Below are 24,637 nucleotides of genomic sequence, written 5' to 3'. Positions count from 1 at the left end.
TATTTTAAGATGGGAGAGACTTCCGGTCCTTGTCCCTATGTATACTTGCCACACTTGTGCATCCTATAGGCACAATAGAAGGCAGAGCAAGGACACTGAAGATGCTAGAGGTGAGCAGGTGAGCATGATGTCCAGCTTCCTAGGATGCAGGAGAAACAGGGCTGAGGTTAGTTTTAGATCAAAGGAAGGACTTCATATCTGAGATTCTCACAGCTCACGGGCAGTGATTCTTAAAGTCTGGGTTGGGACCCTCCTAGGATGGCTGCTGAGCCCTCCTGAGGACCTGTGAACTGATTCAGAAATGTGGGTCAGTTCTTACCGGTCCTTTGGGGTGAAAGATGCACAATGCTATTAAGTTTTTTAAAAAAACCTACATTTGACTTGGAGCCACTATCAACCAGAAATAAATTATTAAGGGTTATTAAAATTTGCTATTCACAAATTGAAATCAACATGCTACGAGAATTTATTCTAATTTGGTATTTTCTTCTGGCAGTCTGGCAAATACTCAGTGCTTGGCAGTAATCGTAAAGCACATGCACGTAGTTGTAAATCCCACAATTTTAATTCAGGACAATTCAGTGTATCATCCGTGTTGGTTTGGGTTGGTTATGACATTCGATTGTTGCTATTCTTGCTTTTTAATTATAAATTACAGTAAGTTTAGTTTTATCATTATCAGTCTAGTTTATTGTGGGTTGTTTGGTTAACCTCTCAATGTTTCTTGATACATATTTGGATCAACAGTGTTTTTGTCATAATATTCTTATAACTAGCCTTTTAAGATACGTATGTCTTGTGGTTCACATATGAATCATGCATAATCATTTTGCTAAAGCGGATATGTACATAACACCCTGCCATTTGCATGTACAGTGGAATACTTCATAGTGATATGCTTCTTGGTAATGTTTGCCATTTAAATAACATATTATCAAGGTAGATATAATAAAATTACTGGGTATTTTAAGATTTTGTTGTTGTCTAGTGATATAAATCATGTTTATAATGCTTCTTCATCCTAGGAAAAGTAAATTTTAAGCCATTTGTATGTATTATGTAAATTATAAGCCATTATATATCTTGCTAGCAACATGTTTACTGTAATTTGTTAACTCTGTTTTTGTCTAATTCTTTGTTGTCACCAGATTCACTTTTCCCCTCTTGGAATGTGGGAACAAGTGAAATTGGTGGCAGTCTTTTTCTCACTGTGGTAGGCTTTGGTCAGAAAGTTTGAAAGCTATCGCTCTAAAAGAGTGACTAGGTAGGTGGCAAAGGATGTGTGGCGTCTTGAATCCAGGTAACTCACACCTCTGGTCTCATTGCTAGTGGGCTGTAAGCTGGTCACCAGAAAGGTGTCATGAGAGAAGGAACTGATGGCATTGTGTTTTTCACTAACTGTTTAAGGATGTGAATGAAGACCCGGGAGAAGATGTGGCCCTCCTTTCTGTCAGTTTTGAGGACACTGAAGCCACTCAGGTGTATCCTAAGCTGTACTTGTCACCCCGAATTGAACAGTAAGTATCCGTGTCATTTATGTTATGTAGCCTGATGCTTCTCCTTGTTAATCAAACATGCTTGCTACCTCTTTTGCCACTCTTAAACTCTTAAAATGACTTCTCTTTATTGACTTTTGTTTTCTTAAAAATGAATTATATTCAGAGTTTAGATTTCAGAGTAAATGCAGTTAGTATTTGCCGCTGTGATCTTTGGATGAGACTTAGTTGTGCAGTTTGTGATGTGAATACTGTGCCTGGTAGACTGGATTCACAATTGTGACTCCTTCCAAATGCCCCTGTGTATGTATGGTTACCCGAAAGAGGACTGCTGAACAACATCCTACGCAATTTCTTGTGTATTTGTAATGCTTCCAGTTGTTTGCAAAAAGGTAACCAGTATCCTGACAGTATTAACTTATTTAGATTAGTGAAGGGAATAGAAAAAGCAGATAGCTTAAAACGATGACATGTTCGAATTATTTTTCTGTGTTGAAATAGTTCTATATAACTTTACACAACATTCAGGCTACATGGTACAAGTAGTTTATTTTATTTATTTTTTTAACATCTTTATTGGAGTATAATTGCTTTAGAATTATGTTGTGTTAGTTTCTGCTGTATAACAAAGTGAATCAGCTATATGTATACATATATCCCCATATCCCCTCCCTCTTGCGTCTCCTTCCCACACTCCTTATCCCACCCCTCTAGGTGGTCACAAAGCACCGAGCTGATCTTCTTGTGCTATGTGGCTGCTTCCCACTAGCTATCTATTTTACGTTTGATAGTGTATATATGTCAACGCCACTCTCTCACTTCGTCCCAGCTTACCCTTCCCCCTCCCCGTGTCCTCAAGTCCATTCTCTACGTCTGCATCTTTATTCCTGTCCTGCTCCTTGGTTCTTCAGAACCTTTTTTTTTTCTTTTAGATTCCATATATATGTGTTAGCATACGGTATTTGTTTTTCTCTTTCTGACTTACTTCAATCTGTAGGACAGACTCTAGGTCCATCCACCTCACTGCAAATAACTCAATTTCATTTCTTTTTATGGCTGAATAATATTGCATTGTATATATGTGCCACATCTTCTTTATCCATTCATTTGTCGATGGACACTTAGGTTGCTTCCATGTCCTGGCTATTGTAAATAGAGCTGCAATGAACATTGTGGTACATGACTGTTTTTGAATTATTGTTTTCTCAGGGTATATGCCCAGTAGTGGGATTGCTGGGTCATATGGTAGCTCTATTTTTAGTTTTTTAAGGAACCTCCATACTGTTCTCTGTAGTGGCTGTACCAATTTACATTCCCACCAACAGTGCAAGAGGGTTCCTGCTTCTCCACACCCTCTCCAGCATTTATTGTTTGTAGATTTTTTGATGCTGGCCATTCTGACTGGTGTGAGGTGATACCTCATTGTAGTTTTGATTTGCATTTCTCTAATGATTAGTGATTTTGAGCGTCCTTTCATGTGTTTGTTGGCAATCTGTATATCTTCCTTGGAGAAATGTCTATTTAGGTCTTCTGCCCATTTTTGGACTGGGTTGTTTGTTTTTTTTGATATTGAGCTGCATGAGCTGCTTCTATATTTTGGAGATTAATCCTTTGTCAGTTGCTTCGTGTGCAAATATTTTCTCCCATTCTGAGGGTTGTCTTTTCGTCTTGTTTATGGCTTCTTTTGCTGTGCAAAAGCTTTTAAGTTTCATTAGGTCCCATTTGTTTATTTTTGTTTTTATTTCCATTTCTCTAGGAGGTGGGTCAAAAAGGGTCTTGCTGTGATTATGTCATAGAGCGTTCTGCCTATGTTTTCCTCTAAGAGTTTTATAGTGTCTGGCCTTACATTTAGGTCTTTAATGCATTTTGAGTTTATTTTTGTGTATGGTGTTATGGACTGTTCTAATTTCATTCTTTTACATGTAGCTGTCCAGTTTTCCCAGCACCACTTATTGAAGAGGCTGTCTTTTCTCCACTGTATATTCTTGCCTCCTTTATCAATGATAAGGTGACCATATGTGTGTGGGTTTAACTCTGGGCTTTCTATCCTGTTCCATTGATCTGTGTTTCTGTTTTTGTGCCAGTACCATACGGTCTTGAGCACTGTAGCTTTGTAGTATAGTCTGAAGTCAGGGAGCCTGATTGCTCCAGCTCCGTTTTTCTTTCTCAAGATTGCTTTGGCTATTTGGGGTCTTTTATGTTTCCATACAAATCGTGCAATTTTTTGTTCTGGTTCTGTGAAAAATGCCACTGGCAGTTTGATAGAGATTGCATTGAATCGGTAGATTGCTTTGGGTAGTGTAGTCATTTTCACAGTGTTGATTCCTCCAATCCAAGAACATGGTATATCTCTCCATCTGTTTCTATCATGTTTCATTTCCTTCATCAGTGTCTTATAGTTTTCTGCATACAGGTCTTTTGTCTCCTTAGGTAAGTTTATTCCTAGGTATTTTATTCTTTTTGTTGCAGTGGTAAATGGGAGTGTTTCCTTAATTTCTCTTTCAGTTTTTTCATCATTAGTGTTTAGGAATGCAGGAGATTTCTGTGCATTAATTTTGTATCCTGCTACTTTACCAAAAGCATTGATTAGCTCTAGTAGTTTTCTGGTAGCATCTTTAGGATTCTCTATATATAGTATCATGTCATCTGCAAACAGTGACAGTTTTACTTCTTCTTTTCCGATTTGGATTCCTTTTATTTCTTTTTCTTCTCTGATTGCTGTGGCTAAAACTTCCAAAACTATGTTGAATAATAGTGGTGAGAGTGGGCAACCTTGTCTTTTTCCTGATCTTAGTGGAAATGATTTCAGTTTTTCACCATTGAGAACGACGTTGGCTGTGGGTTTGTCATATATAGCCTTAATTATGTTGAGGTAAGTTCCCTGTATGCCTACTTTCAGGAGGGTTTTTATCATAAATGCGTGTTGAATTTTGTCAAAAGCTTTTTCTGCATCTATTGAGATTATCTTATGGTTTTTGTCCTTCAATTTGTTATATGGTGTATCACATTGATTGATTTGCGTATATTGAAGAATCCTTGCATTCCTGGGATAAACCCCACTTGATCATGGTGTATGATCCTTTTAATGTGCTGTTGGATTCCATTTGCTAGTATATTGTTGAGGATTTTTGCATCTATGTTCATCAGTGATATTGGCCTGTAGTTTTCTTTTTTTGTCACATTTTGTCAGATTTTGATATCAGGGTGATGGTGGTCTTGTAGAATGAGTTTGAGAGTGTTCCTCCGTCTGCTATATTTTGGAAGAGTTTGAGAAGGATAGGTGTTAGTTCTTCTCTAAATGTTTGATAGAATTCACCTGTGAAGCCATCCGGTCCTGGGCTTATGTTGGTTGGAAGATTCTTAATCACAGTGTCAATTTCAGTGCTTGTGATTGGTCAGTTCATATTTTCTGTTTCTTCCTGGTTCAGTCTTGGAAGGTTGTGCTTTTCTAAGAATTTGTCCATTTCTTCCAGGTTGTCCATTTTATTGGCGTATAGTTGCTTGTAGTAATCTCTCATGATCCTTTGTATTTCTGCAGTGTCAGTTGTTACTTCTCCTTTTTCACTTCTCATTTTGTTGATTTGAGTCTTCTCCCATTTTTTCTTGTTGAGTCTGGCTAATGTTTTACCAATTTTGTTTATCTTCTCAAAGAACCAGCGTTCAGTTTTACTGATCTTTGCTATCGTTTCCTTCATTTCTTTTTCATTTATTTCTGATCTGTTTTTTGATTTCTTTCCTTCTGCTAACTTTGGGGTGTTTTTGTTCTTCTTTCTCTTAATGCTTTAGGCGTAAACTTAGGGTGTTTATTTGAGATGTTTGTTGTTTCTTGAGGTAGGATTCTGTTGCTATTCACTTCCCTCTTAGAACTGCTTTTGCTGCATCCCATAGGTTTTGGGTCGTCGTGTTTTCATTGTCATTTGTTTCTAGGTATTTTCTGATTTCCTCTTTGATTTCTTCAGTGATCTCTTGGTTATTTAATAGTGTATTGTTTAGCCTCCGTGTGTTTATATTTTTTACAGTTTTTTTCCTGTAATTGATATCTAGTCTCATAGCGTTTTGTTTGGAAAAGATACTTGATATGATTTCAATTTTCTTAAATTTACCAAGGCTTGATTTGTGGCTCAAGATATGATCTATCCTGGCGAATGTTCCATGAGCCCTTGATAAGAAAGTGTTATCTGCCGTTTGTGGATGGAATGTCCCATAAATATCAGTTAAGTCCATCTTGTTTAATGTGTCATTTAAAGCTTGTGTTTCCTTATTTATTTTCATTTTGGATGATCTGCCCATTGGTGAAAGTAGTGTGTTAAAGTCCCCTACTATTATCGTGTTACTGTCGATTTCCCCTTTTATGGCTGTTAGCATTTGCCTTATGTATTGAGGTGCCCCTATGTTGGGTGCATAAATATTTACAATTGTTATATCTTCTTCTTGGATTGATCCCTTGATCATTATGTAGTGTCCTTCTTTGTCTCTTGAAATAGTCTTTATTTTAAAGTTTATTTTGTCTAATATGAGAATTGCTACCCCAGCTTTCTTTTGATTTCCATTTGCATGGAATGTCTTTTTCCATCCCCTCACTTTCATTCTGTATGTGTCCCTAGGTCTGAAGTGGGTCTCTTGTAGACAGCATATGTACGGGTCTTGTTTTTGTATCCATTCAGCCAGTCTGTGTCTTTTGGTTGGAGCATTTAATCCATTTACATTTAAGGTAATTATCGATATGTATGTTCCTATTACCATTTTCTTAATTGTTTTGAGTTTGTTATTGTAAGTCTTTTCCTTCTATTGTGTTTCCTGCCTAGAGAAGTTCCTTTAGCATTTGTTGTAAAGCTGGTCTGGTGGTGCTGAATTCTCTTCGCTTTTGCTTGTCTGTAAAGGTTTTAATTTCTCTGTCTAATCTGAATGAGATCCTTGCTGGGTAGAGTCATCTTGGTTGTAGGTTTTTCCCTTTCATCGCTTTCAGAATATCCTGCTACTCCCTTCTGGCTTGCAGAGTTCCTGCTGAAAGATCAGCTGTTAACCTTATGGGGATTCCCTTGTGTGTTAATTGTTGCTTTTCCCTTGCTGCTTTTAATATTTTTTCTTTGTATTTAATTTTTGATAGTTTGATTAATATTTATCTTGGCGTGTTTCTCCTTGGATTTATCCTGTATGGGACTCTCTGTGCTTCTGCACTTGATTGACTATTTCCTTTCCCATATTAGGGAAGTCTTCAACTATAATATCTTCAGATATTTTCTCAGTCCCTCTCTTTTTCTCTTCTTCTTCTCGGACCCCTATAATTTGACTCTTGGTGCGTTTAATGTTGTCCCAGAGGTCTCTGAGACTGTCCTCAATTCTTTTCATTCAGTTTTCTTTATTCTGCTATGTGGTAGTTATTTCCACTATTTTATCTTCCTGGTCACTTATCCGTTCTTTTCCTCAGTTATTCTGCTATTGATTCCTTCTAGAGAATTTTAAATTTCATTTATTGTGTTGTTCATCATTGTTTGTTTGCTCTTTAGTTCTTCTAGGTCCTTGTTAAACGTTTCTTGTAGTTTCTCCATTCTATTTTCAAGATTCCGGATCATCTTTACTATCATTACTCTGAATTTTTTTTCAGGTAGACTGCCTATTTCCTCTTCATTTGTTTGGTCTGGTGCGTGTTTACTTTGCTTCTTCATCTGCTGCATGTTTCTCTGTCTTCTCATTTTGCTTAACGTACTGTGTTTAGGGTCTTCTTTTTGCAGGCTGCAGGTTCGTAGTTCCCATTGTTTTTTTGTCTGCCCCCAGTGGGTGAGGTTGGTTCAGTGGGTTGTGTAGGCTTCCTGGTGGAGGGGACTGGTGCCTGTGTTCTGGTGGATGAGGCTGGATCTTGTCTTTCTGGTGGGCAGGACTGCATCTGGTAGTGTGTTTGGGGGTGTCTGTGAACGTATTATGATTTTAGGCAGTCTCTCTGCTAATGGGTGGGGTTGTATTCCTGTCTTGCTAGTTGTTTGGCATGGGGTGACCAGCACTGGAGCTTGCTGGTCGTTGAGTGGAGCTGGTTCTTAGTGTTGAGACGGAGGTCTCTGAGAGAGTTCTCGCTGATTGATATTACATGGGGCCGGGAGGTCTCTGGTGGCCCAATGTCCTGAACTCAGCTCTCCCACCTCAGAGTCTCAGGCCTGACACCCGACCGGAGTGCCAAGACCCTGTCAGCCACACGGCTGGGAAGAAAAGGGAGAAAAGAAAGAGAGAAAGAAAAATAAATAAAATAAAATAAAATAAAATAATTAAAACAAAAAATAAAGAAATATTATTACAAAATTTTTTTAATTAAAAATTTTTTTAAGTAATAAAAAAAAAAGGAAGAGAGCAACCAAACCAGTAAACAAATCCACCAATGATAACAAGTGCTAAGAACTATACTGAGATAAACATAAAAATCAGAAACTAGTCAGTTGTACACAGCAAACCCCAAGTCTACAGTTGCTCCCAAAGTCCACCGCCTCAATTTTAGGGTGATTTGTTGTCTATTCAGGTATTTTACAGTTGCAGGGTACATCGAGCTGCTTGTGGAGATTTAATCCCCAGCTTCTGAGGCTGCTGGGAGAAATTTCCCTTTCTCTTCTTTGTTCACACAGCTCCTGGGATTCAACCTTGGATATGACCCCGCCTCTGCATGTAGGTCACCCTGTGGCATCTGTTCTTCGCCCAGATAGGAGGGGGTTAAAGGGACGGCTGAATAGGGGGCTCTGGCTCACTGAGGCTGGGGGGAGGGAGGGGTACAGAAGGCGGAGCGAGCCTGTGGCGGCAGAGGCCAGTGTGATGTTGCATCAGCCTGATGCACGCCGTGCGTTCTCCCAGGGAAATTGTCCTTGGATCACGGGACCCCGACATTGGCAGGCTGCACAGGGTCCCAGGAGGGGAGGTGTGGGTAGTGACCCATGCTTGCACACAGGATTCTTGGTGGCTGCAGCAGCAGCCTTAGCGTTTTATGCTCGTCTCTGGTGTCCACACTGGTAGTCACGGCTCACGCCCGTCGCTGGAGCTCATTTAGGCAGTGCTCTGAATCCCCTCTCCTCACGCACCCCGAAACAATGGTCTCTTGCCTCTTAGGCAGTTCCAGACTTTTTCCCAGACTCCCTCCCGCTAGCTGTGGCGCACCAGCCCCCTTCAGGCTGTGTTCATGCAGCCAACCCCAGTCCTCTCCCTGGGATCCGACCTCCGAAGCCCGAGCCTCAGCTCCCAGCCCCGACCTGTCCCAGCGGGTGAGCAGACAAGCCTCTTGGGCTGATGAATGCTGGTCGGCACCAGTCCTCTGTGCGGGAGCCTCTCCACTTTGTCCTCTGCACCCCTGTTGCTGCGCTCTCCTCTGTGGCTCCAAAGCTTCCCCCTCGTCCACCGCCTGTCTCCACCAGTGAAGGGGCTTCCTAGTGTGTGGAAACTTTTCCTCCTTCACACCTCCCTCCCAGAGGGGCAGGTCCTGTCCCTATGCTTTTGTCTCTGATTTTTCTGTTTTCTTTTGCCCTACCTAGGTACGTGGGGGAGTTTCTTGCCTTTTGGGAAGTCTGAGGTTTTCTTCCAGTGTTCAGTAGGTGTTCTGTAGGAGCTGTTCCACATGTAGATGTATCTCTGATGTATTTGTGGGGAGGAAGGTGATCTCCATGTCTTACTCCTCTGCCATCTTGAAGGCCCTGTGGTACAAGTAGTTTAATATCACGTTTGTGTTTTAACTCAATAACTTTATTCTGCAGTAATGAATCTTATAAGGACTAACCTTGCAACGTGCTTATTGTTGGCTAAAATTCTTTACTAGCTTATTCTACTTCAAAGGAAGTTGAGGTTCATCGAAAATGGATTGTAAGCAGATTTGGTTGGGAACTTCTGACAGGACAGATTTTTCATCAGCAGAGAGAGTTTTTACAGACCAATTGAAATGTATTATTAAAATTCTCTGTAAGTCATTTAGTCAGGGTTGGCTGATTTCTGTCTGAGATGTGGTCACCATCCACATTCATGTACTAAGCTGTTTTCACCCCCTCTGTCCTTAGTTGCTTTAATTTATGAATCATGGACATACCGTCTTACACACTGATAAAAGACATGGCTGTTTATCCTCAAATATGGAAGATTATGAGCATTAATAACCCACAGGCATTCTCTGCTCTATTTATATACATGACAGCACCTAGAACAGGATCTTACAGTAACAGGCGCTCAATGACTGTTTTCATTTATAACTGAAAATACTGACCCATAGCAGTAAGAGGCCAAAGGGTGTTGAAGGCAGTACAGTGAAGTGGTAACAGGCAAGGGTTCCAGGGTTAAGCATATCTGGTTTAAACCTGGGTTCTGTCACTTAGCAGCTGGCAAAATAGGTAACATCTTTGAACTTGTTTCCTCATCCGTAAAATAGGGGTAATAATACCTATTTCATAGTGTTGTTTTGAGCATTCTATTAAATACTGTTCATAAAGCATTAAGTGCAGTGCCTGGCACTATAGCAAGTAGTAGCTATTAATGTTATTATCACTGATATAGTTTACAGGAGAAGAGTGAGTGACTGAGTGAGTGGGTTAGTGGTTAGTAGGACAAGTTGGGGCAGAAAAGGAGAGGATGAGTAAACAAGTGAGTGAATACTAGTTCTGGAGTAGCCACTTAGTACATACATAATGAGTGAAATTAAGAAGGTATTTTGGTGATGACAAAAAAGAGTTATCAATAAAACATCACAAGATGTGGGTAATAAGAATGTATCAGTTAAGCTGGAGCCAAGAATTTGCCAGCTCAGAAAAGCAATGTTGCCAGCATCCACATTAATTTTCTTTGAAGTGACTGCACCTACTTTGCAAGTAAACTTGCTAATAAAATATTTCTCACTCTAAAAGTCAAAGATAGGAGGGGAAAAATTATTGGTGAAGGGAATATTTTAAAAGTGATTTTCTATTTCTAAAATCTAACTTTCTACATTTACCCCCCTCTTTTTATGTTAAGAACTGGCCACAGCTTACTTTTCCAGATCAGTTTCCGGTCATTTCCCCTTCTTTAGCCTGTCCTTCACTTGAAGTTTTCTTAATTCACATGTACTCTCTTGCCTCCATGCCTTTGCTAAAGCTGTTACCTCCATGTAAAATGCCCTTCTCTAATGCCCTCTTTGCATTGAAATATTGTACATTTTCTAAGGCCTTAATCAAATGCCATCTACCACCCATTTTCCCTGAGCACAATTAGTCTAGCCTTCCCCTGAGCTCTTATAACACTGAATTTATATCACTCTTATACTCTGCCCACCACAGATTTAGTTAGTGGTGTGCGGTTTTTTTTTTTTTTTTTCATCTTTTAACTATGAAGCAACTCAAGGGCAAGGAACACGTCTTTTCATTCCTTTAATGCTTTTACGAATGCAGTACACAGTAAATAATAGCAAATAATAGTAAATAATTGTCAGTGTTCTAGGTCAGTAAGTAATTCTCACAAGAAAATGTGAAGATGCTGCACTGAGAAGTTGTACAGTTTTCCTGGTTGATACAAGTTCACTTAGTAGAACTGCATTTGTAATACCAAAGAAAAACGAACAAAAGTTCTTATGCCCTTCAGTAGAAGTTGTAAAAATAAGGTTTTAGAGAAAGGTTAAAATGGAAAGTGGCCAAATTGTGGTATGACCTTCTAAGGGCTTACATAGTTGCTAAAGTTATTAATATCTTTGGTTAACTCTTGCAGAGTTCAGAGCATAGAAAAGAAGTAATGTCATTTCATTAAGGCCAAGGTCATAGGATAGATTATAGGAACTGAGTGAAGAGAGGTTGGTACTATCTTTGATATTGTGTTAAGCTCTCATTTGTTTTCTGCGTTTCATGCTATCCTGTCAACTTTTAACTATCGAGGCATTGATTATAGAGTCAGACTTGGAGAGTTCTTTCAGGAGTCATGGGAAAAGCATCCCATGTGGGCCCGCCCGAAGCTGATGCCAGAAGCTTGCCCTAGCCGAGGCTTGTACTCTTTTTGGCTTCTGCTGTGGCTCTTTCTAGGAAGTTCCAAGCCCCATGCAGTGTATTTGACAGGCAGAGGCCCAGGAGACCAATAGCCTGATCCACATTAGGTAAAAATTATCAAGAAAAGACTCTCCATGGGCATGGAAGGATATCTTGAGCTTGGGAGAGCCCCCATTTTAGTCTGGCTGATGTATCTCTGCCCCAGCTTGTCTGTGCAGTAGGCAAGGGTACTGTGCTCACGTTAACTAGTCTCAGAAATAGGAGAAGGCTACTTTGGGGTCTTGTCATCACATGTAAGGAAAGGGATCATTTACTGTACCCTAAAGATTTCTAGGGACATGGATACCAACTGCCCCCAAATTAGAGACTGCCACAAAAGGGAACATCTGTCAGAGACATTGGGTAGAAAGCTCCCAAGTGTATTATAATTTATGAAGCTCTGCAATGCAGTCTCACTTCAGAAGTCTGTCCTGGAATTGTTGTCTGGTGTTTCTGGCAGCGCTGGAAAGCATGACTGACTGGTCGCCTTTATAGTGTTTAGATGCGTGTTGTTTCCTGGTCTCCCGCTGTGTGCGTATATGGCTTGCAAAGTAAACGCTTCTGAGAACTTTGTGTTCTTCTTCAACAAGGGACATTTATGAAACGCACATATTTCAGGGTCCATACATTTGTTTTCCAAGGAACCAAAACCAGTCAGTTGAATTAGACACAAAGGACTGTTCATTAAATAAAAAATAGTTAGTGGTAAAGTGTGGAAAAAAAGCTAGTGGTAAGTTATGCAAATTAAATTTTGGTTGAATAATAGGAGTTGGGGGGGGGAACTAGATTCCAAACCAGTTGCCTTTTTTTCCTGGCATAAAAGCTGGAATCGTAGGATAACGTCATCAGAGCTGGCACTAAACCTGCTCTACCTTCCCCTCCTCCCCAGACTGTTGGCAGTTCTGGTGGTGACACCAGAGGTTAAATGGGCAGCAGAGGCTGCACAGTTCTCTTCCCCAAAAGGTGTGGGCCCTTTCCTTGGCTTGAGCTGGTTTGTGGGAGTAGTTTGAAGAAAACCAACTCGTCACTCCCTGTGCTGTTCCCACTCTGTGCATAAAAAGAGGACTTCAGCCCCTGAGGCGGACCAGGTGGCATCTTTCACAAGTACAGAATTTGTTTTTAGAACTTTGTGTTGTTGAGTTACAGCCCCGCCTTGGAAATAAATACTCAAAGCTTACCAGCCCACAAACACTCACCATTAGTGAGGCCTGTGCGCCTGCAAATATCCATGCATTCATTCTTTCAGGCAAAAAAATGCAGTGAAAAGTGAACAAGTGTAAGGCCCTTTGCTAGATGCTTCAAAATGAGATATGGCTTATGCCCTTAGTTTGCTTATAATCAGTAAGGGAGATAAGAACAAATATGACATGTTCCAACTTGTATGTAGAAAAAGCACGATTAGATTTGGCATTAGAAGCCCTCTGTTCCTCCACTTGCGAGCTGGCAGTCTTGCTCAAGATACTTAACCTTTTTGAGCCTCATTTCATCTTCTGTAAAGGGGGATAAATCTTAGGCTTCAGTTTCATCCACTCCAAGGTGGGATATATATGAAAGTGCCTAGTGTAGTGTTTGACTCATGGTTGATGTTCAGTTAGTGCCTCTTGAGTTGTATAAACACCTAAGAAAAGACATTAACTACTGAAAGACTTCAAGGGAAGAGGAGGAGATCACATTTCCAGTCAATTTGTGAGGAAGGGACTTTGGAAAACTTTGGAAGTGTGGCATTTCCAATGCAGTGTGGCTTTTCTAGAGATTAAATATGTAATACTGTAACAATAAAAATGTGTTTGTTTTGTGCTTTGAAATGTTCAAATTGCTTTAAGATTTACCATCACATCTGATCTTCATGATAATATTCCTAGCATGAGTTTTTTTTTTAATTGAAGTATAGTTGATTTACAATGTTGTGTTAATTTCTGCTGTACAGAAAAGTGACTCAGTTATACGTATATATACATTCTTTTTTTATATTATTTTCCATTATGGTTTATCATAGGATATTGAATACAGTTCCCTGTGCTATACAGTAGGTCCTTGTTGTTTATCCATTCTGTATATAAAAGCTCACATCTGCTAACCCCCAACCTCCCAGTCCATCCCTCCCCCAACCCCCTCCCCCTTGGCAACAACAAGTCTGTTCTCTATGTCCGTGAGTCTGTTTCTGTTTTGTAGATAGGTTCATTTGTGTCATATTCTAGATTCCACATATAAGTGATATCATATGGTATTTGTCTTTCTCCTTCTGACTTACTTCACTTAGTAGGATAATCTCTAGGTCCATCCATGTTGCTGCAAATGGCCTTATTTCATTCCTTTTTATTGCTGAGTAGTATTCCATTGTATACATGTATGACAATTTCTTTATCCATTTATCTGTCGATGAACATTTAGGTTGTTTCCATGTCTTGGCTGTTGTGAATAGTCTAGCATGAGTTTTATAATACATCTTTTCCCCTCTAAAACCTGGAATTCTTAGACCCTTCCTAGCATCCTTCACTGCCTTTACTTCCTTTTCCAACCCATGAAATTATGCTAAATTATGTTTCCCGTGATTCCACCCCTAGGCCTCTTTCATGGCCTCACCTCTTTGTGGATGACCCTCAAATCCCTATTTCTAATCCCAGCTTTTCTCCCTGTTTGCAGATCTGCTTTTCTAGCCACTTGATAGATACATCCTTTTGTGTGTTCGGTTGACACCTCAAATTCAAAGTGTCTGAAACCAAACTCATCATTCCTCCAGTAGATGAGTGTTTTCTGCTTCACAGCCTTCTTTCTGTTCACAGCACTCTCATGGTCTTCCGTGCCCAGGTGCTGCATCTCAAGGGCAATAGCCAGCCCACTGTTTTATACTAGAAACCCTGTCTCCACAATATCTCTATTTTTGTCATTCCTCCTGTCATTTCACTTCAGTCCTTTAATTGCCATGTCTCCTGATGGCCTTGTAACTTCTCCTCCTATTTCAGTTCATTTTGCACAAAACTCTCACTATCTTCTTGAAGTAAGTTCCGGTCATGTAGTGTCCTTTCCTTGCTCCACACCATTAGTGCCTCCCTGTTACCAACTGAGTTAAGCACAGCTCTCTCATCATCCAAAGTATTCTCTGTTTTAATCCCAGCTTGCCTTTCCACCCTGATCTGGCTTCTATATATTTCCTGTTGTTCAGCCAAACTGTTTTTTTGTGTGTGATTTCCTGTGAACACCCTTTGTACTTTTTTCATTGTTGTATCTTTGCTTGGACTGCTTCTTATACTAGAACATTGAATTTATTTTCCTCTCCTATAGGGTCTGTCCTCTTTATTCTTCTCCATCGCCACCTTCTCCGTGGAACTTTTCTGCCCACCACCACCTGCCTCTGCAGCATGACTGCACTCTCCCCTCCTGTGTTTGTGCCTCTATTATCGTACTGTTTCCCTGGACTATAAACTCTATAAGGGCGGGCTTCTTTTTCCAGCAGTTGAGGGTTGGTGAGCCACAGCCTACCTCCTGCCAAGCTGGCCCTGCCCTTGGGTCCCACGTGAGCTCAGCCGCAGTCGCCACCTATTGGACTCCCTGGTGGGGCAGAAAGCTTTGGACCTGTTGGATCCCTGTGCCTGCAAAGGCAAGTGGTTTCCATTGTCGTTTCTTGTTGCTGTGCTTTGTGGCTAGCCAGCAGACTTGTTTCCCTGTGAACCCTGGCCGTGTTTCTGAGAGGTGGAGCTTCATTTTGTAGGAGTGGCTTATCAGCTGAATCCTGGAAGTGGTACATATGCTTCTGATCTCATGTGACCTGTCATCTACTCCTGCTGTGGACTTTCTAGCCTCTCTTTCCCTGCCTTTACCCCCACAGTGTGCCTGGCCACAGACATGGTCACTTGGAACATTTGGATAGCCTGTAATCCACAAAGACTGGGATAAGCGGAAATTTGACTAAAGGGCCTAGAGAAAGGGGGTGGGGAGAACTGAATATTAAAGTAATACTTAGAATTATGGGTGAGATTTCATGAGATCATGGATATTAAATTCAGATAAATCAGATAAAATAAGTTTTTTAAAAGCAATGAGCAAATTCAGTATTTTGTGATTTTATTTAAATTTGATACTGAATGCAACATCTTAACGGGATGGGGAATTTTCATTTTAGATGCTCAAAAGACTTTTTAGAATAACTAGAGAAATTGTGCAACTAAACACAGGTAGATTTAAAAGAAAAGTAAATCTTGCCTTTTATTTTTAAAGCTGTATCAACTCTCTCAGATCTCTTGGGATGATTTTGTGTCAGGATTTAAGTAATAGAACATCATAGTAAACATGGTTTAATTTAGCCTTACTTATGTTTGCTTGAGTCACTGAGATAATCCTATAATAAATATTGTGCTCCTGGAGTGGTTTTTTTTTTTTTCTCTTTGATAAATATATAGTCCTGAGTATGCTAAGACAACCAGCTGTCAGGAGAGATGTGTATTTGGTTTTAGTGGAGTGAGCTATCTTAGTCTCTAGGGACTTGAGATGTTCATTTTACTAGTCCGGGAGCAGGGCCAGAAGGGTTCTTCGTGACTTAGAATGGAATTCTGAAGAGTAAGTTCAGCAAGTTTTCATTAGTGAGTTTGGCCTTTTGTCTTGCCTGTGCCTCCCAAAAGATCAAGAGCTCAGCCTGCACTTGGAAACATTACAAAAAAGACCAGAATGGAATTTAGTTCAGGGAAAAAAATCGATCAGTCCCCAAATACCATATTTTTGGAAACATTCTGGTGCAGAACTCCTGTCCCCCCAGCCGCCTAAGTTAGTGACAGATTAATGTTTTTATCTAGCTTTCTTTTTAGGCAGACAATAGACATTTAGAAAGAAGATGTATATAGGTCTGTGATACCTTAAATCTCACTGGTACATGTTTCTTAAACTTGTTGGACCCTTAAGCTCTGTCTTAGATTTATTTTGTGTCTTTGGGCAGTTCTGTGTCTTGTTTCTTTCAAATGCTGTTCTCTCTACAGCATAATGATCAGCTTAAAGCTGTAAGATATGATGTGTCCTCATTTAAAAGCTGAGGCCTAGCACCTTTCTACTAAACATCTCAAGGATTTTGTGCAGAGTTTTTTCTGTAATGAAGACGAGAACCTTATGATTTTCAATTTAACAGTATATCTCAACAGCGAAGCTCTGAGCACTGCTCATTACGTACAGTCAGTGTTCATTTATATTTATTCACAAGTAGGAAAATATTCCTCAGTGAAAGGTCTGAGATAAAGAGTGGGTAGTTCATGAAAACATTAAGCTGTGTTATAGGTGGGAACAGAGAAATAAGAAAGCGGAAGAGAAAATAGTCTAGAATGTTCCAGAACTGATGGAAGGCACCAAATAGAAGAAGTACGAGGAAACTCAAACAGGCTAAATAAAAAGAAATTGACACCTAGATACATCATCTGAACAGCAAAGAGGAAAAGTATCTGAAATTGACACATTGTGTATAAAGGAATAGCAGACTGACACCAACCTTGTTGACAATCTTGGAGAGTCATGGACTTTACCCCAGAAAAATGTACAGACACAGAAAATTCAAATAAAGTTCTGAAAGTAACACACCTGCCCCTGAAGCCAATTCATAAACTTCATTTAAGGATCCTTGTTCTAGATTTCATTTCTTCATTGTTAATTGCCTTCTGTACTAGCTCATGCTGAAACAATCATGGAAGCTTCAAATTTAATATCTAAAGTGCAAATTATCATCTGACATTGCCCATCTCCCCTTCCTCAAAATCTACTCTTCTCCTATGTTCTTATTTTCATTAATGACTTAACTGTCCTTCTACTGACCACAGCCATGAAACCTAGGCATCCTATTTTTGACCTTCCTCCCGCCATTGTTTCCTGTATCTAAACAACTGCCACTTGATGTTGCCTCGATGGTGTCTCTCACATTTATCTCCTCACCCTTCCCCCAGCCCTATTTCAAGCCTCTATGTTCCTAACTCTTTGCAGATTAATCTTTCAAAAGCATAACTCCATCCATGTCACTGCCTTGCTTAAACACTCTTAGTGTCTCTTTAGTGAACAGGCGAGAAAACTGCCTGCTACATTGTCCTGTGTGAGGAGCTCAGTTCCCACAATACTCCCAGCCTCTGTGTACCACATATCCCAGACACGTGAACCACGGGCGATGCAACCAGGGACAGGTACTTCTGGGGGTTCTCCTTAATTTTTTTTATAAGTGTAGCTGTATTTGTTTAAAACTTTTTATCCAACATTTTTAGGTGTGTTGTAGCAAGAGGACTCCTTAGGTTATCTAGGTGGCCATATTGCCAAGATGTTCTTCTGCCTTGTGTCTTGATTGTTCTAGTTTCCACAGGGTCGACTATGATTGTAGATGTGCTCTGAATGATATTCCACTGATATTCTGCTGTGCAGCTGTTGAAACTCTTTCCTGTTTTTCTTTACTTCTTGTGTTTTTTAGTAAACCTCTATCCTTTCAGATAACTTAGCTGAGCCATTGTCATCTCTCCATCAGACTATTGAAATACTGTTCTAAGTGGTCTCCTGCACCCACTCCTTCCCCTTTTCCATCTAGTTGCCACTCTGCAGGCGGAGTGGACTTCCGAGAACAAATCTGCTCTCATCATTCTCTTGCTTAAAAGCCAAGTTCATGCCCTTTCCTCATAAATGATCACTCACCAGCTTTATCCAACTTGTTGCTTTTCTCCATATCTCCCAGGCATATTCCTTTTTTTTTTTTTTTAACTACCTAATCTAGTATATCCTCAAGTTCTAGCATTTTTTTCTTCGTACTATCTTGAAGTCTGAACTCCTCCAAGTCTATTTCTTCCTATCTTGTTGTTTCAGTTAACTTCCTTTTTAATCCTTTTTGTCAATAACTGGGTGGAAGTAGAAACTAGTGTGTAAATGATGAAATTATGAAAAGGATGGTCATCAGTGCTATGAGGCACTTATCCCCATTCCTCCCAAGTGTGAAGAATGATCTTTAATGTCAAAACCTTTTACATGAGGGTGGAAGGAAGGCTTGACTACAAGGAGTCAGCACAGGAGAATTTTTTAGGATGATGGAATTGTTCTGTATCATGATTGTGGTGGTGGATATACAACTCTATGCATTTGTCAAAACTCATAGAACTGTGCATCACAAAGACTGAACTTTACTGTGAGTAGAAAATAAACTAAAAAAAATTTCACAGACCTATGCAGATAGAAGTAATACTTTTAGCCTTTCATGTTAATAAGTGAATTAAATGCCTTTTAAATGAACTTATATTTTTTTAATCACAACAGGTTGTATATATATTTGAACAATGGATACATATATACACTTGTAAATGCTGTATATTTGTGGATATATATGTATATATATGCATGTAGGTGTGTGTATACCTATATGTATATACACATACATATTTTTATGTATGTGATAGCTCTCTCTCATACACACACACACACACATCACACACACACACACACACACACACACACACACACACACACACACACACACACACAGCATTTATTTGGTCCTCAGATGCTTGGTGTCCAATAAATTAGTAAGCCTGTAAATCTAAGGCCCTATAGTGTCATGAAGCCAACAGATTGGGAACGTTCGCTATAAGGGGTATATAATGAATGATCATTTTTCTAAGAATTCTGTTGATTGACATTTGCTTCAGTAAGAGCACATTTTAACTGCTTTCTTGCTCTCAAAATAGCTAACATAATCACTATGTTAGGAAGCACCTTTTAACCTTATTATTTTGGCTCACAGTGGAATGACTGATTCATGAAGACCCTGCCACTTGCACTCCTCTCTGCCCAACACAAACACCTAGGTTTCTTAATTTAGCTCACGGTGGGGACAGAGGTACTCCAGGAGCAAGGATCCAGGGTACTGAGCCCTGACACTTGGGAGCTTTCCTCTTGTGTTTGGGCCTTGACCTCCATGAAGCTCATGTGGTTCATAGCACTTCTGTCCCAGTGCTTCTAGCTCTCAGACGTTCCACTGGTTCTCATGTTTCTCAATATGTTTCTATCTCCATGATCTGTGAATTGGTCTATTACATTAATGTATCTTTTACTTAGTTTACAGAGCAGAGTGTGGATGTCGATAGGGGGATAAGTCAGTTGGGTTTTAAAAATAAAGTCATTCTATCTCGTCTTCTCCCTGCAAGTGTGTATGGTTTGTTATATCCACAACATGACTTCAAAGGGTAATTATTTAGTACCAAAAAGTAATGGCATGGTTCTTGATTACAAGTGTTTGGCGTGAGTAGGTAATGACTAAGGTTCTTAGTGTATAAAATTTATATATAAAGTGGAACCCCTTATACTGTTGTTGGAAGAAAGGTCTAACACCAATGTTTCAGATTTTACTTTGTGACCTTTTATTAAAGAGCATGTGATTTGATCCTGGTGTGTCTGATTTTGAATCTCATAATACAGGGCTAATAATTTTATTGATTTTTTCTGGACTTGTTAAAATTCAGACACGCTGTCTTTCACTAGCAGCACTAATGACTTTAATGAATGGAGAAGCCTTTAGTTTTAAACAAAACAAATGATGAGTTAACATAATATCGTAAATAGGACCGTAACAGGGAATGGACATCTTGTCTGTGAACGTTATCTTTTATAGAGGGCTTCAACAAAATAGAGGTCATTTTTTTTTTAACATTTTTATTGGAGTATAATTGCTTTACAGTGGTGAGTTAGTTTCTGCTTTATAACAAAGTGAATCAGCTATACATATACATATATCCCCATATCTCCTCCCTCTTGCGTCTCCCTCCCATCCTCCCTATCCCACCCCTCTAGGTGGTCACAAAGCACCGAGCTGATCTCCCTGTGCTATGTGGCTGCTTCCCACTAGCTTTCTGTTTTACATTGGGTAGTGTATATGTGTCCATACCACTCTCTCACTTCATCCCAGCTTACCCTTCCTCCTCCCCGTGTCCTCAACTGCATTTGCTACTTCTGTGTTTTTATTCCTGTCCTGCCCCTAGGTTCTTCAGAACAATTTTTTTTTTTTTTAGATTCCATATATATGTGTTAACATAACGGTATTTGTTCTTCTCTTTCTGACTTACTTCAATCTGTAAGATAGACTCTAGGTCCATCCACCTCACTACAAATAACTCAATTTCGTTTCTTTTTATGGCTGAGTAATATTCCATTGTATATATGTGCCACATCTTCTTTATCCATTCATCTGTGGATGGACACTTAGGTTGATTCCATGTCCTGGCTATTGTAAATAGTGCTGCAATAAACATTGTGGTACATGACTCTTTTTGAATTATGGTTTTCTCAGGGTATATGCCCAGTAGTAGGATTGCTGGGTCGTATGGTAGTTCTATTTTTAGTTTTTTAAGGAACCTCCATACTGTTCTCCGTAGTGGTTGTGTCAATTTACATTCCCACCACCAGTGCAAGAGGGTTCCCTTTTCTCCACACCCTCTCCAGCATTTATTGTTTGTAGATTTTTTGATGATGGCCATTCTGACTGGTGTGAGGTGATACCTCATTGTAGTTTTGATTTTCATTTCTCTAATGATTAGTGATGTTGAGCATCCTTTCATGTGTTTGTTGGCCATCTGTATATCTTCTTTGGAGAAATGTCTATTTATGTCTTCTGCCCATTTCTGGACTGGGTTGTTTGTGTTTTTGATATTGAGCTGCATGAGCTACTTGTATATTTTGGAGATTAATCCTTTGTCAGTTGCTTCATTTGCAAATATTTTCTCCCATTCTGAGGGTTGTCTTTTTGTCTTGTTTATGGCTTCTTTTGCTGTACAAAAGCTTTTAAGTTTCATTAGGTCCCATTTGTTTATTTGTGTTTTTATTTCCATTTCTCTAGGAGGTGGGTCAAAAAGGATCTTGCTGTGATTTATGTCATGGAGTGTTCTGCCTATGTTTTCCTCTAAGAGTTTGATGATGTCTGGCCTTACATTTAGGTCTTTAATGCATTTTGAGTTTATTTTTGTGTATGGTGTTAGGGAGTGTTCTAATTTTATTCTTTTACATGTAGCTGTCCAGTTTTCCCAGCACCACTTATTGAACAGGTTGTCTTTTCTCCATTGTATATTCGTGCCTCCTTTATCAAAGATAAGGTGACCATATGTGCGTGGGTTTGTCTCTGGGCTTTCTATCTTGTTCCATTGATCTATATTTCTGTTTTTGTGCCAGTACCATACTGTCTTGATTACTGTAGCTTTGTAGTACCATCTGAAGTCCGAGAGCCTGATTCCTCCCACTTTATTTTTCTTTCTCAAGATTGCTTTGGCTTCAGGGTCTTTTGTGTTTCCATACAAATTGTGCAAGTTTTTGTTCTAGTTCTGTGAAAAATGCCGTTGGTAGTTTGATAGGGTTGCATTGAATCTGTAGATTGCTTTGGTTAGTATAGTCATTTTCACAATGTTGATTCTTCCAATCCAAGAATGTGCTAGATCTCTCCATCTGTTTGTATCATGTGTCATTTCTTTCATCAGTGTCTTATAGTTTTCTGCATACAGGTCTTTTGTCTCCTTAGGTAGGTTTATTCCTAGGTATTTTATTCTTTTTGTTGCAGTGGTAAATGGGAGTGTTTCCTTAATTTCTCTTTCAGATTTTTCATCATTAGTATATAGGAATGCAAGAAATTTCTGTGCATTAATTATGTATCCTGCTACTTTATCAGATGCATTGATTAGCTCTAGTAGTTTTCTGGTAGCATCTTTAGGATTCTCTATGTATAGTATCATGTCATCTGCAAACAGTGACAGTTTTACTTCTTCTTTTCTGATTTAGATTCCTTTTGTTTCTTTTTCTTCTCTGATTGCTGTGCCTAAAACTTCCAAAACTATGTTGAATAATAGTGGTGAGAGTGGGCAACCTTGTCTTGTTCTTGGTCTTAGTGGAAATGATTTCAGTTTTTCACCATTGAGAATGACGTTGGCTGTGGGATTGTCATATATGGCCTTTATTATGTTGAGGTAAGTTTCCTCTATGCCTACTTTCAGGAGAGTTTTTATCATAAATGGGTGTTGAATTTTGTCAAAAGCATTTTCTGCATTATTGAGATGATCACATGGTTTTTCTCCTTCAGTTTGTTAATATGGTGTGTCACATTAATTGAGTTGCATATATTGAAGAATCCTTGCATTCCTGGGATGAATCCAACTTGATCACGGTGTATGATCCTTTTAATGTTCTGTTGGATTCTGTTTGCTAGTATTTTGTTGAGGATTTTTGCATCTATGTTCATCAGTGATATTGGCCTGTAGTTTTCTTTCTTTGTGACATCTTTGTCTGGTTTTGGTATCAGGGTGATGGTGGCCTTGTAGAAGGAGTTTGAGAGTGTTTCTCCCTCTGCTGTATTTTGGAAGAGTTTGAGAAGGATAGGTGTTACCTCTTCTCTAAATGTTTGATAAAATTCGCCTGTGAAGCCATCTGGTCCTGGGCTTTTGTTTGTTGGAATATTTTTAATCACAGTTTCAATTTCAGTGCTTTTGATTGGCCTGTTTATATTTCCTATTTCTTCCTGGTTCAGTCTCAGAAGATTGTGCTTTTCTAAGAATTTGTCCATTTCTTTCAGGTTGTCCATTTTATTGGCGTATAGTTGCTTGTAGTAATCTCTCATGATCCTTTGTATTTCTGCAGTGTCAGTTGTTACTTCTCCTTTTCATTTCTAATTCTATTGATTTGAGTCTTCTCCCTTTTTTTCTTGATGAGTCTGGCTAATGGTTTACCAATTTTGTTTATCTTCTCAAAGAACCAGCTTTTAGTTTTATTGATCTTTGCTATTGTTTCCTTCATTTCTTTTTCATTTATTTCTGATCTGATCTTTGGAATTTCTTTCCTTCTGCTAACTTTGGGTTTTTTTTGTTCTCTTTCTCTAATTGCTTTAGGTGTAAACTTAGGATGTTTATTTGAGATGTTTGTTGTTTCTTGAGGTAGGATTCTATTGCTATTCACTTCCCTCTTAGAACTGCTTTTGCTGCATCCCATAGGTTTTGGGTCATCGTGTTTTCATTGTCATTTGTTTCTAGGTATTTTCTGATTTCTTCAGTGATCTCTTGGTTATTTAATAGTGTATTGTTTAGCCTCCATGTGTTTGTATTTTTTACAGTATTTTTCCTGTAATTGATATCTAGTCTCATAGTGTTTTGTTTGGAAAAGATACTTGATATGATTTCAGTTTTCTTAAGTTTACCAAGGCTTGATTTGTGGCCCAAGATATGATCTATCCTGGTGAATGTTCCATGAGCCCTTGACAAGAAAGTGTTATCTGCCGTTTGTGGATGGAATGTCCCATAAATATCAGTTAAGTCCATCTTGTTTAATGTGTCATTTAAAGCTTGTGTTTCCTTATTTATTTTCATTTTGGATGACCTGCCCATTGGTGAAAGTAGTGTGTTAAAGTCCCCTACTATTATCATGTTACTGTCGATTTCCCCTTTTATGGCTGTTAGCATTTGCCTTATGTATTGAGGTGCCCCTATGTTGGGTGCATAAATATTTACAATTGTTATATCTTCTTCTTGGATTGATCCCTTGATCATTATGTAGTGTCCTTCTTTGTCTCTTGAAATAGTCTTTATTTTAAAGTTTATTTTGTCTAATATGAGAATTGCTACCCCAGCTTTCTTTTGATTTCCATTTGCATGGAATGTCTTTTTCCATCCCCTCACTTTCATTCTGTATGTGTCCCTAGGTCTGAAGTGGGTCTCTTGTAGACAGCATATGTACGGGTCTTGTTTTTGTATCCATTCAGCCAGTCTGTGTCTTCTGGTTGGAGCATTTAATCCATTTACATTTAAGGTAATTATCGATATGTATGTTCCTATTACCATTTTCTTAATTGTTTTGAGTTTGCTATTGTAAGTCTTTTCCTTCTCTTGTGTTTTCTGCCTAGAGAAGTTCCTTTAGCATTTGTTATAAAGCTGGTTTGGTGGTGCTGAATTCTCTTCGCTTTTGCTTGTCTGTAAAGGTTTTAATTTCTCTGTCAACACTGTATGAGATCCTTGCTCGGTAGAGTCATCTTGGTTGTAAGTTTTTCCCTTTCATCACTGTCAGTATGTCCTGCCACTCCCTTCTGGCTTGCAGAGTCCCTGCTGAAAGATCAGCTGTTAACCTTATGGGGATTCCCTTGTGTGTTAATTGTTGCTTTTCCCTTGCTGCTTTCAGTATTTTTTC

At 39.1% G+C, this 24,637-nt stretch overlaps 1 protein-coding gene across 4 annotated transcripts in view; it reads left to right on the top strand.

The window, feature by feature from the left end:
• Positions 1–24,637, top strand: part of BABAM2 (BRISC and BRCA1 A complex member 2) — a 443,342-nt gene that overhangs the window by 232,235 nt on the left and 186,470 nt on the right. For all 4 annotated transcript variants that reach the window (XM_082427967.1, XM_082427965.1, XM_082427966.1 and 1 more), the window contains exon 7: positions 1,408–1,517. In XM_082427967.1, the coding sequence (XP_082284093.1) occupies positions 1,408–1,517 (110 nt within the window). The remainder of the gene's footprint in view (positions 1–1,407; positions 1,518–24,637) is intronic.

Source organism: Balaenoptera physalus (assembly GCF_965194825.1).
Source record: "Balaenoptera physalus genome assembly, chromosome: 15".
Taxonomy (NCBI): domain Eukaryota; kingdom Metazoa; phylum Chordata; class Mammalia; order Artiodactyla; family Balaenopteridae; genus Balaenoptera; species Balaenoptera physalus.
The sequence above is the reverse complement of the archived record's forward strand: the minus strand, read 5'-3'. Positions and strand labels throughout refer to the sequence as shown.